Source organism: Carassius auratus, chromosome 13, assembly GCF_003368295.1.
Source record: "Carassius auratus strain Wakin chromosome 13, ASM336829v1, whole genome shotgun sequence".
Taxonomy (NCBI): Eukaryota; Metazoa; Chordata; class Actinopteri; order Cypriniformes; family Cyprinidae; genus Carassius; species Carassius auratus.
This window is the reverse complement of record NC_039255.1, coordinates 9,364,128-9,376,662: the sequence shown is the minus strand read 5'-3', so window position 1 is coordinate 9,376,662 and position 12,535 is coordinate 9,364,128. Positions and strand designations below refer to the sequence as shown.

At 35.6% G+C, this 12,535-nt stretch overlaps 2 protein-coding genes across 4 annotated transcripts in view; one reads left to right on the top strand and one right to left on the bottom strand.

The window, feature by feature from the left end:
• Positions 1-964: 964 nt before the first annotated feature.
• Positions 965-6,957, bottom strand: LOC113112555 (probable protein S-acyltransferase 23). 3 transcript variants are annotated; one of them, XM_026278233.1, is made up of 10 exons: positions 6,688-6,957; positions 4,910-5,045; positions 4,666-4,776; positions 4,394-4,526; positions 3,875-4,053; positions 3,464-3,537; positions 3,221-3,383; positions 3,037-3,119; positions 2,763-2,953; positions 965-2,085 (listed from the first exon to the last, which is right to left on the bottom strand). In XM_026278233.1, the coding sequence occupies exons 1-10, from the start codon at positions 6,806-6,808 to the stop codon at positions 1,627-1,629; spliced, it is 1,650 nt and encodes a 549-aa protein (XP_026134018.1). In that variant the 5' UTR covers positions 6,809-6,957; the 3' UTR covers positions 965-1,626. The 3 variants fall into 3 exon arrangements, with proteins under 3 accessions (XP_026134018.1, XP_026134019.1, XP_026134020.1); XM_026278235.1 differs by having other exon boundaries at positions 1,714-1,918; XM_026278234.1 differs by lacking the exon at positions 3,037-3,119 and having other exon boundaries at positions 2,763-2,878; positions 3,312-3,383.
• Positions 6,958-8,292: 1,335 nt separating this feature from the next.
• Positions 8,293-12,535, top strand: part of LOC113112553 (WD repeat- and FYVE domain-containing protein 4-like) — a 47,209-nt gene continuing 42,966 nt past the window's right edge. The window contains 1 exon segment of the mRNA XM_026278230.1: positions 8,293-8,463. Within this exon segment, the coding sequence (XP_026134015.1) occupies positions 8,443-8,463 (21 nt within the window). The 5' untranslated portion in view covers positions 8,293-8,442.

The following is a 12,535-nucleotide window of genomic DNA, read 5'->3' as shown; positions in this document are numbered from 1 at the left end:
ATGCAGAAGTGAAAGCAGCAGTGTGCAAGTGCCTCTTATTATGGCCTTATATGTCATTTAGTTAAATGTTTTCCTACACCTACTAGTGCTGATTAAACAAATGCAATAAATGCAAAGCTAAAATATCATGTCAAGGTTTATTACTGCTCTTTTGCAGAGTGATTTGTATAACAGTATTACTTTATGGAGTCGAGCAAAGGGTAGTGTAAAATGTGTGACTGCCCTGGAAAAATCCTCTAATATTAAGTGTAAATACTGATTCTTTTTGACTTGAAAATCGAAATGTTTCAAAATGTAATTCAGACTCCAAGTATAAGCCTGTAACCTTTAATTAAAATACAAATCATCCAGGCAGAGTCTAGCGTGGGACCAAATAAACTAGCAATTGGACTGAATTATCATTTAATTTAATAATAGATATAGAGGTAATAAAGAGGATCACATGATTCACTGTGAAAGACTGAAGAGTGAAGAACAAATGCCCCATAAAGAGGTTGTATAAGAAAATACAATACACAGCCTGAATCAAGCCCTGACTTGGATGTCCCATGAATGACCTTGAATGTGAGATTCTCTAAATGTGAGATTTACTCATTGCCATGTCACTTAGACCAATGATATAGGTCTGCAGATTCCTCCCTGCATGGTATTACTGCAGCAAAATCAATGGAAAATTAGCAGCGGACTACACAGGCCTCGCAGATGATTGATGATGGACACCCATCTTAAAAGCAGGGATAGGAAGACGCTTCACAATCCTAATGCTCAAACTGATGTTACAAAACAAATGTTCTAATCTTTATTTTGTAGAATAACAAAATCAAATACTTCATCCCAATATAATATGCTAATAAATGACTGGAAATCTATGTTCAGTGCATAGTTTTTGCAAAAACAATTAACAGTTTTATTTTTTTACTTTAAAATATAAAAAATAAAATCAAACTATAGATTTACACTGAAAGACATTTATTTAAAATGTTTGTTATAAAAAATACAGATACAGTTATGGCAAGGCAAGACAGCAGTGACCTATGTTTATGTAAAGCGCTATTACAAAGATAATTTAGGTGATGTCATTTTTTTTGTTGTTTATTTTTACAAACTATGGGAGTCTCAAATGAACAATCTTAAATAGGGCTGGGCGATGTCTACAAATTTGCCATCAGACGATGTCTACAGTGAAACAGCGCGATGGACGATGACATCAGCGTTGACGATGACATCAGCGTTTTTAGACTCTGAACAGTTTTTAACACAATATGCATCACACACTTGCTGACATTGTAAATGGTTAGAAAAAATAAAAACTGGGCATCATACACTAAATGACAAAGGATCGCATTGACTTTTATGTTGTTTCGATCCTAAACTCTCACAGAAACATGCATCTCATTGCTAGGAGATGAGTGAGAAATGAAAATAATATATGGTCTACAATCATCGCAAAATATCAATCATGTTTGATATCCTATGATTGGATAACATCGTAGTCTGAAGCTAGAAAATCTGAATCCGAGCTCATCATAAACTACAGGACTGTGAAGTATGTAACAGAAGTGATCTATTCCAGCCTTTACAAAAACAACAATAAGACTAAACTGTGATTGGAATTTCAAAACGTCTCTATATACTGAAAGACTGACTGTGCTCCTGTCTTGTTCTCCCTTCAAGCAGAAAAGTGAGGATTGTTCTCAAGCGTTGTCTTTTAGAAGGCCCTTTGTTGTCGTATTGCCTAAAATAGGTGGTGGTTCCCATGGAAATGGCATCCAGCTGCTCAACTAGCAACCATCCCACCCACATCAGAGAGAAGATGTTGAGCAGAGTCAGCAGGAGCACAGAGGCCTCTCTTCCTGCCAGTGAGCCCCAGTCGGACATCTCCAAGCCCGAGAGTTTCAGGGAGAGGTAGTACACGGCACTGAGGATGAAGAGGAGTTGAGCCATTACCATAGACATGACGAAGAGGATGAAGATGCGGTGGTTGTCCCGTCCCACACATTGATTGAGGAAGAGGCAGTGGTGGTCGTACTCTTGGATGCACATGTCACACAAACGGCAGTGTTTACAGTTGTCCACTTGGATCAACTGAAAGAAAATAGCTTGTGCAGTTTTGAAATTTGAATTTTGATCATAACAATAAAAATAATACATTTTGAAAATATATAATATTTCTATGTAGGGAATTAACTATCCAAAATGGTTGGTTCAACCATACACATATTTAATGCAGTTTATATTTTAACTTCTCAAATCTCAAAATATGTCAGCAAACAGTTAAAGATCCAGTACTGATTATTATAATTGTATAATTTGTATTATTAGGACATATATTATTATTATTAGCAAACCAATTACCGTATTTTCCGAACTATAAGTCTCATTTATTTTCATAGTTTGGCTGGTCCTGCGATTTAAAGTCAGGTGCGACTTATTTATCAAAATTAATTTGACATGAACCAAGAGAAAACATTACCGTCTACAGCCGCGAGAGGGCGCTCAATGTGTTCCGAGTAGACTACAAAATACGGTAGGATTCAGTTCTGATTTTTTTTATTATAATTTTTTTATTATTATAAACTATTCGTTTGATTCATTAAAAATATTGATTTAATTATTCTTTTAAACAACAATATTAAATAATATGTTCATTAAATAATTCAATTTGATTTAACCATCCAAAAAAAGTTACAGCCCTACAAAGAAAAGCAGTTTGAGTACATTTGAAATGTTAGTCAGAAAAGAGATTCAGACCCAGTGCTCACCTCACAGTGAATACAGAATCTCTCCGGGCTCTTTCCGGCTTCTATTAAGTCTCTTATGCTGGAAAACTGGGAATCAGTGTCAGCTTCTTTGAGTTGTCCTGGGTTCTGATTTAGAACTTTCCAAAAAAGTCCAACGAGCACACAAAAATGGACAAGTGAAAAATTGAAGAGGGCATAAGCTGGCCAAAAACGTGAGCGGTCAAGGAATAATTGACAGAACAACCAAAAGACTTTTGAAAAAGGTTGATTGACATGAACTATTTGCAAAGGATATTGGGTAAAAATTTATAGAGAAAGCAAGCTGAGCAATGAATAATGCCTGCAGCCAGTGTTCCCAAATACACAGGGTTTGGTAACCTAAAGTCCAAATTTAAAAAGAGTAAAAATGTCATTATGCAATCATCATCCTTTATATTATTAATGATAAGCAATGTAATTTCCAATCACAACCCTCTAACCTTTGAAAGCTGCTCAGTCTATGATATTGAGACAGAATGACTTTTGCCAAACATGGGAAAAGCACTGCAGAGAGGATAGCCCCATATTCACCAAGAGCTGCAGCTATAATGAGAACCGCAGCCCCGGAGAGAGACGGCAACAGCAGCATCCAGAAGTACATCACTGCAGAACAGACCATTTCATGAGTTACAGCTGAACAATAGCATTACACAACAAATCCTAAATAAAAGAAACAATGATACCATTTGAGTCCTTAGGAATCAGATCTTTTGGTCGGTGACTGAAATCCGTCAAAATCCTGGAGAGCTGCTGATGTCTACAGAAATATTAGAGAAAAAAAAAATCTGAAATTATCTTACTGTTCACAATTTAAACTTCCAAAGTAAAGTAATCACAGATAGAAAATGCAATACTGCATGATTTTCCCGATTTTCTTTAAATGTGCCCTACTTAAAGCCATAGATTAATTGATCAAGTACAGATCAAGTAAAGTATTAAGACTCCTGTTTTTTTTTTTTTAATTCAGTGAATGTCATACAATGTATACAAATATCCTAGCCTGTGACCACCCTGAGTAATATAAATAAATTATAAATAAAATGTAAATATATATATATTTTGAGCCTTTACATTTTCATTGATTCTCAACAGACCTAAAAGTATTCCCTTTATTACAGAGGTCTAGAGGCGTGAGGCCAGTGTGGTTTTTCATGTGTAAAATGTGGAGCCCGGCACTTTTCAACAGCAGCCAGCACACCTCAATCATGCCATTCTCTGCAGCCACGTGAAGTGCTGTCGCCCCCTGGTGGTCAACTGCCTCTGGTGTGCATCTCTGGTTAAAGATTTAGAGCAAAAACAACTGAAAATCTGAAAGGCAGCAAATGTCATGCAAGCACTTCATGAACTATTCCTTTAAGGAAACCTTTTTTAACCTTTGGAAGAGAAGAACAAACTGATTAATGGCATTGCTTTGATTCTCTCTCGCTCTAGGAATAGAAGTGTAAAGGCTGGTTCTGAAAGTAAGAAATGTCATGCATTTCCACAGTGATAGGAGCAATTTATAGAATTGTTTTAGGCATTTTGCATTCTCCCATCAGTGTTTTTCTGTCCATGTTGTCCAGACGTACCCTGAATGTGAACTACAAGCAATGCAGTCAAATAAAAGTGCTTACATTTGCTCTAAGGAGATAACGGACTACGTCAGAATTTCCTGTGGAAGCTGCCAAATGCAGCGGAGTGACCTTATAGTTATCGGCATCTGTGAAACAGAACATGCCAGTCTCCCACAGGTACTGCGTGGCAATACTGAGAAAGAAAAACATAAGGGAAAATATATTTGAGCATGCAGTATACTCCAAAAAAAAACTATACTAATTATAATTCTTGTTTTTGTTTTAACGTTTGACTGCCACTAGTGTAACAGTTACTGTGCCCAGTTACTTACACGCTTCCTCCACCGACTGCATGATGAAGAGACGTTTTCCCTTGCTTATCTACTATGTGTAAGTCTGCACCATGCTGCATCATTTTGTGCATGATAAAAATATGGCCATTTCTGTTAGAATAACAGGAGAGTACAGTAAGCCCTCTTCAAAGGACACTGGTATGATGATCTTTCAGGAGAAATAAAGTTTATGATGGATGTTTTAATTAAATTCACAACATAAGATGGATGAGGTCTCTCGTACCTGCAAGCAAAGTGAAAAGGAGTTATTCCGGAATCACAGGGAATGTTTGGATCAGCACCGCTGTTCAGCAGAAGCTCAGCCATTGGCCGGTTTCCATGGAGAGCAGCAAAGTGGAGGGCTGTGAAACCTCCCCAACCTGGGAAAATCAGAAAAGTTTACCAAAACTAACCTTGAAACACAAATATCATTGTGCTGGGATAGGTTTTTGCATGTCCAAAAACATCAGTCGAAAATTAACACAGATAATAACATCAGCTATAAAAGTTTATAGTCAAGTCAATTTATTTTTATAGTGCTTTTCACAATAGTGATGGTTTCAAAGCAGCTTTATGATGTTAATGCCTAGTTGTCCACATTTAGCAGTCTAGAGCTGGGCCTGGGCATATACTTGACATCTGATGACGCCATAAACAATCAAGCATTTAAGAACAGAATTAGTATTTGTTTTTCCTAGTATGCAGTATTTATAACCATTGTAAAGATGGAAATCTTATATAAAACATGCAAGTATATTAAGATATGTTTAAATGTTTCTGCATGTTTTTTTTTTTTTAATTCTTAGGAATACCTCATATATATATATATATATATATATATATATATATATATATATATATATACACAGTACAGACCAAAAGTTTGGACACATCTCATTCAAAGAGTTTTCTTTATTTTCATGACTATGAAAATTGTAGAGTCAAACTGAAGGCATCAAGGGCTGTTTGACCAAGGAGGAGAGTGATGGGGTGCTGCGCCAGACGACCTGGTCTCCACAGTCACTGGACCTGAACCCAATCGAGATGGTTTAGGGGTGAGCTGGACCGCAGACAGAAGGCATTTCAGGTGACTACCTCAAGAGTGTGCAAAGCAGTAATCAAAGCAAAAGGTGGCTACTTTGAAGAACCTAGAATATGACATATCTTCATTTGTTTCACACTTTTTTTGTTATGTATATAATTCCATATATAATTACACATGTGTTAATTCATAGTTTTGATGCCTTCAGTGTGAATCTACAATTTTCATAGTCATGAAAATAAAGACAACTCTTTGAATGAGAAGGTGTGTCCAAACTTTTGGTCTGTACTGTTTATATTGTGTTAAGTCTTTTTAATACACATTTAGTAAACAAAAGGCCAGTTCCTTTATGCCATAATCATCCAGGAAGTGACATCATATACCGTGGGAAAACAATGCAAATGCAAAGACGCGATCAGACTATGGATCAGTAGCGTCCAGTTGACCAGAATAATTTAGAGAATTATTCACTCGCTTAATTTTTTTACACTCGCGTTTGTCATTCATGAATGAAAGTATACGGTAATGTATAGTATACAGTATTGTCCTCTTAGACAAACAAAACTTTTCTTCAAACTGAATGTATTGTGTAGATTTTGACAGTTGACCAAGAATGACTGAGCTTGCTTACATAAAACCAGGAAGTAACCGTGCATATAGTTATGTGTAAATAATTAAGTTATAATTAACACATTTCAAATAAATTACTCAAGCTTGCAGAAAACACTTAAATCACAAATACATTTATAGAGTTCAAAAGGTTAATTCCCTATTAATAATCAACAATTCCCTATTATTAATCATAATTTTAGTCAAAATACCAGTTGCTGCAGGTAGTTGCAAATGTAAATCTATAATAAATGATTCTGAAATCTCCCAAAGTGAGTTTAGTACTTAGAATACTAGAGTTTATAATACAATCTCTATCATCATCTGCCACTGTGGATCAATTACAGTCACCTTTAAAACAAAAGACTCACCTTTTTGTTTCAAAACACCCCGATCCTGCTGTAATAAATGGGAAACTCGATCGATCTCCCCCAGTTGAACCGATTCAAATATACAACTTCCTGAAACCTGCTGCATTCTGCGACCATACATTCACTTTACGCCTTCTTCTGTAGGCTGAAGAAATTCTTGGCCAACTGTAACAAATTCATTATAAAAGGATATCTTAATTGATTTGGTGCAGCGGGAAAGTCTAAAACCTCGATAATATTATCTCGTTAGATAATCAGTCATTCGATAAGTGAGCGAATCTGGTCATATGTAAATACGCTGTACTGATTTATAGGAAACTCCGCACTCTGTTGGTGGAAGATGTATATGTTCAACCAATGAACGAAAGGGAGTGGAATGGCTAATGTGGGCGCTCGGCGGTCAAGGTGTTTTGCATCACTGGAGATAATCGTTTGAAATATACAAAATGTTTATTTGTATAGACTGGTACGTCATATACAAATAAAACCTTACCTAATAAATAAATAAATAAAATAATAATTATTGTTTCCATATGATGCAACCACAAACGACTGTGATTGGTTCAGCTACTCCAGCGCGGGGAAACGTCACAAGTACCACATGGCAAGGTCTCTGTGTCTGCTACATTACGGACGTCTTGTTCAAATTGTACATCTAAATAACGCAACTGAAACATAAATATTCATTAAGAAATAAAATCTGAGTAAAGAAATAATAGATAATATGACTCATCTTACCTGGCCAATTAGAATCAACCACAGATCGCTAAGCCTCGCCAATTATAACACATTTCCCAATTCTATCCACTCATTTATGCTTTTAGCATCTCTCGGTCGATTTCAGAGTATACATTCAAATGAAAGGCTAAAAAACTCTTCTATTTTAAAGGTGAAAATTATCTAAACACACGAGTCTCTCAAGTTATCAATAGTACGATATTTTATTATATTACATAGTCATTAGGTGATTTTCTTTATTTCAGAAATATTCTTTACATTTGTGTTCAGTTTCCATGATGTCTAGTAGTGTAATGTTTTTGGTAACCTTAAATTACCACATGATGTCACTATTGCTCAACATCTGACGCATTTTAAATCAATTTAAAGCTGTAGTCCGTAACTTATGGCGCTCTAGCGGTTAATAAACAAAACTGCGTCCGTCTTGCGGAAGAACATTGTAGCCAGAACTACTTATCTCTGTATATGTTTATGACGAATCACGCAGGTATTGAGCTACTCCGCGGCAGTACCTAAGAATCAGTAGAAATAGTCAGACTATAAACACTTAGTAGGTTACCTTAGTGATTCAGGACAAGCCAAAAACGGTTTGAAAAACGGATTCATGGTGTATTCGCTTATTATATACATTTTTGCTAATTTTTGAACACACAAAAGTTACGGACTATAGCTTTAAATACCAGAAGGCATAAACCTCAAACTCTGATTTTTTTATCTCCTATTTGGAATAATAGAACTAAAATCAGAGGTATTGCTTCAATTAAGTCTTCTTCACATTATCCTAATTTGTCTATTGAGGTGTTGAAAACACACACATGTACAAGAAAGTCCTCCTTCTTCTTTTTTCACTAGGAAGTGAGGCACATGACCATGCGCAGTTGATGTCAGAGTTTCATACTGTGCAAAGTTCAGGCAAACAGATTAGGAGGCATGTTTCAGCGCACCACTCACTACTGATTACTGTGACATGGTAAACCAGCGGAAAACCTTCTGTCCAGCCATACGTCTAGACTTGAGATGCCACCCACCAAACAACAGGTATGTGTGGGGTTATAAACTGACTAAACTGTAGTTTTGCCTAGGGTTCATATGAATTTGAAAGGCTAATTAACATATCTCATATCAGATCACTTTTGACAGCCGTTGTTATGAGGTTGCCTGCTGTCATAATTAAATTGTTTTTCTCATTTAAGTGCATTCAAAGCATTTCTGTTGCATAGACACTCAACTTCTAGGAGGACAACACAATAAAGATAAAATAAACAAGGAAGCTTGACTGATTTTAATCGGCTGCTTTATAAGCATGATTTGTTTGCCCTCAAACTAATTTGTTTGTATCAGGTTTAAACATTTCAGAAAGAGACAATGGAACAATTGTAGAGCATTAAGAAAATGTACCGCAGTCAAAGATTTGAATAAAATAACGAAATGACCTTCATGTGCTGTATGAATAAACTGGTGGGAATGTGCAGTGCAAACATCCTATTTCTTCAGGAATGTGAATTGTCCTCCCTGTAGCAAAACAATTTCACTTCTTTACATCACAAGATCCCATTAACATGTGAACAGCTGATTATACACTGTGATTGTCTTTTAGTCACAGAAAGAAGGTAGTGCTGATTTGCCCTTTAATGAAAGTTTATTGTTAGACGCTTCTGTTTCCGGTTGTACCGACAAACATGCTTCCTATCAGATTGTGCTACCAAACAACATATTGCATTGTGTTAAGGGAAAGTTTAGGGTAAGGTCAGGTATGGACGGGTAGGTTTAGGGAAGGGGTAGGTCCTGCAGATGCTGACGCTCTCTCTCTGGCAGAGGCAGGTCGCAGCGCCACTTCCGGTGGCATCCCCAGATGCGGTCTTTATCGGCGTTTCTCGTCGGTCTTTCTTGCTGTTTTATCGGAAAAACTACACTGTTCTCAGTGGTATGCGGTGGCGGTCTTTTTTAAATGATGATGCAAAGTTCCGACAGTTGTAATATTATTATTACACACTTGTATGTATCAGCTGCAAGAGTTCGTACCAGGAGTCACGATTGTTTTTTGTCCGTTTCTGCTGTAAACTATCCCAATAAATGAGACTTAGGTCTCTGCAGAGCGAAAGTGGGAGTTTATCACCATGTGGGTGTTTTCAAACTGCTGGATGTTTCTAAATCATGCAAGTATAGGTCTCTGCAGGAAAGTAATGGGAGTTACGAGATCAAGGTGTTTTTACACTATGATACCTGATTAGTTGATGTAATAGTGACGTTAGGTTTAGGGGTGGGGTTGGGTAAGGGGGATCATTTAGATTGCATGATTCAGAAACACCCAGCAGTTTCAAAACACCCACCTGGTGATAAACGCCCCCTTTTGCTCTGCAGAGACCTAAGTCTCAAATCATGCAATCTAAATGATCCCCCTTACCCAACTCCACCCCTAAACCTAACGTCACTATGACGTCAACCAAGCAGGTATCATGGTGTAAAAACACCCTGATCTGGTAACTCCCATTACTTTCCTGCAGAGACCTATACTTGCAATAAATCGCATAAGCATTTTCCCATAAAGAACACAACACACATAAGAAGTAACCAGCTGTATATGGGCTGCGCGCACACACAAACATTTAATGTAACACTTTAGTTATTAAAGTAGTCTATTCATACCCCTTAATTTTTTCACATTTTGTTATGTTGCTACATTATGTTTTTATATAGCCTACCTATAAATTACTTAAAATATTACTTTATATATATATATATATATATATATATATATATATATATATATATATATATATATATATATATATATATATTATATTATATTATATTATATTATATTATATTATATTATATTATATTATATACCTATTTTCCACATTAATCCAGACTCCATAATGGCAAAGCAAAAAACTGTGTTTTAACATCTTTGCAAATTTATTAAAATTCTGCTTCATTGAAGGGTCACAGATGTATGTAGAATCCGATGGTCACTCTAGTTGAGCTCCATGATCAAATGTGGAGATAGGAAAAAATCTACAAGGAAAACAAAACTCCATCACTCCACCGTTCTGGTCTTTATGTTATTGTGGCCAAACTCAATCCTCTTCTCAGTGAAGACACATGAAAACACACTTAGAATGTGCAAAAATCACCTAAAGGACTACTTACTTTTAATTAAGTAGACATCTGACTGTAGTATGTTTACTTGTACTTGAGTAAAATTTAGCAAGGGGTATCTGTACTTTTACTCAAGTTTCTGATGAGCAAAGCTTTTTGTATTATACCCAAAAAGACTTGAGGCTGTAAAGGTGATTCTGCTAAGTACTGAGGTAAAGGTATGTGTAGGAGCCATGTAATGGCAAAGTCATGTGACCTAATGTTTATGGGAGTGTCATTCATTAAGTGGGGTTAAAACACCCGTGGGGTGTGTGCGTTGGAGAGGGAAGAATGGGGGGGAGTGCGGGAGCACATATTTTGTTGAGTGTACAAGCCTGTACAAATAAAACTACAGTTAAGCTTTTAAGGAAACGCGTCACGAAAGTTATTCCTCCACTCAGCTCCTTAGCTGTCTTTGGATTGTTCTTTATGTGGAACTACAGTATGAATAGGCATAATTATGCAACTTACTTATTTCAGTTTTGTTATTTTTTATATATTTATGAAGTGACAGTTCTATTTTTGCTTTCTCATTATGGTGTATGGAGTGTAGATTGATGTGTGAAAAAAAAGTAATTCAAAGCAGTTTAACATAAGGCTGCAACATAACAAAATGTGAAAAAGGGGTATGAATACTTTTTATAGACACTGTGTCTGTGTGTGTGTGTGTATATATATATATATATATATATATATATATATATATATATATATATTCAATCTACTCAAATCTGATGAAAATTTTGTAGTTGCAACCATTTTTTGAAAGCCCAATGCTTCATTTATTATACAGTAAAATTGTGAAATATTAAAATGTAAAATAGCTATTCAGTTATATTTTAACATGTAATTTATTCCTGTAATGGCAAAACTGAATTACTTCAGTCTTCTCCTGCCATAAGTCTAGTCTTCAGTGGCATATGATCCAGTCAGCGGCATGTCTCTCAAAAAATGTTTTCCTGCCATGAAAGAAGAAAGTATGGTCAAAATATTTGGTATATATACAAATGTTAAAATTAATGCTTTAAACTTGTAGCCATTTGCAGTAAATTACATAAATGAATGCTTTCTGTAAATATTAAAAATATATTATTACTGTTTTTAATTATATGTAATAACAGTAAAAATTGTTTGCAACATAAATTATGAAAATTGCATATGGATTTGCAAACAAATAAACTTTTTTATTACAGTTAAAACATTTTGCTACACTCACCACAGTTTAAGCATGCTATTTGTAGTAAAACCGTAGTTATACAAATTGTAATAAAAAACGTTTAATTTCTCGGTGGTCCCACATTTGCCTATTTTCATTTAAATGCTATACTTAATTGAACTTCCCAATTTCCATTTGCCATTTTATTAATTTGCATGCATGAAATGAATGTAGAATAACCTGTCAACATTTACATATCCTCAAAGCCGCAAGGATCATAGTTTTGTTGCATGCCATCAGTCAAGGCACGGGAGGCAGGGTCTCTTTAGAGAGAGAGAGAAAAACTAGATGAGAAAGTTATCGATATTACAAAAATAAACAAAATGTGACATTAAAAAGCGTAAAAGTTACTAGTTTTTATAAGGTAACTGTCCACCAGCGATGCCCACTAAAGTTTGAAAGAACAGCTGAACATCAATTGACAAATCAAACATATTGTCTGCATTGTTACTGCCTTTTGTTATTTTGGAATGAATGTAAAAATACGTAAAAACACTAACTTGATGAAATGTATTTGTTTTGATAAACATAATATTGCATAGTGTAAAAATATAAACTATAATTTATTTTTTGCCTTTTTTGTGTAATGTTTATTTAACCAGGTAAATGTGACAATAGTAAGGTTATAACGATATACCCAGTGCAGTTTTTACCAAACAAAACAGCAGAAACCGCGAGAAAGACCATGGCAGCAAGTGGCAGCTGCCAGAGGAAAAGCCACCAGAAGTGGGGATGCCACCTGCCGCTGCTAGG

Coding starts and splice junctions, on each gene's coding strand:
- LOC113112555 (XM_026278233.1), bottom strand. CDS start 6,808: ATGTATGGTCGCAGAATGCAGCAGGTTTCAGGAAGTTGTATATTTGAA. Junction 3,120..3,220: donor AGACTGAGCAGCTTTCAAAG/GTTAGAGGGTTG, acceptor TTTGGACTTTAG/GTTACCAAACCCTGTGTATT. Junction 2,954..3,036: donor TCTCTATAAATTTTTACCCA/ATATCCTTTGCA, acceptor TTGACCGCTCAC/GTTTTTGGCCAGCTTATGCC.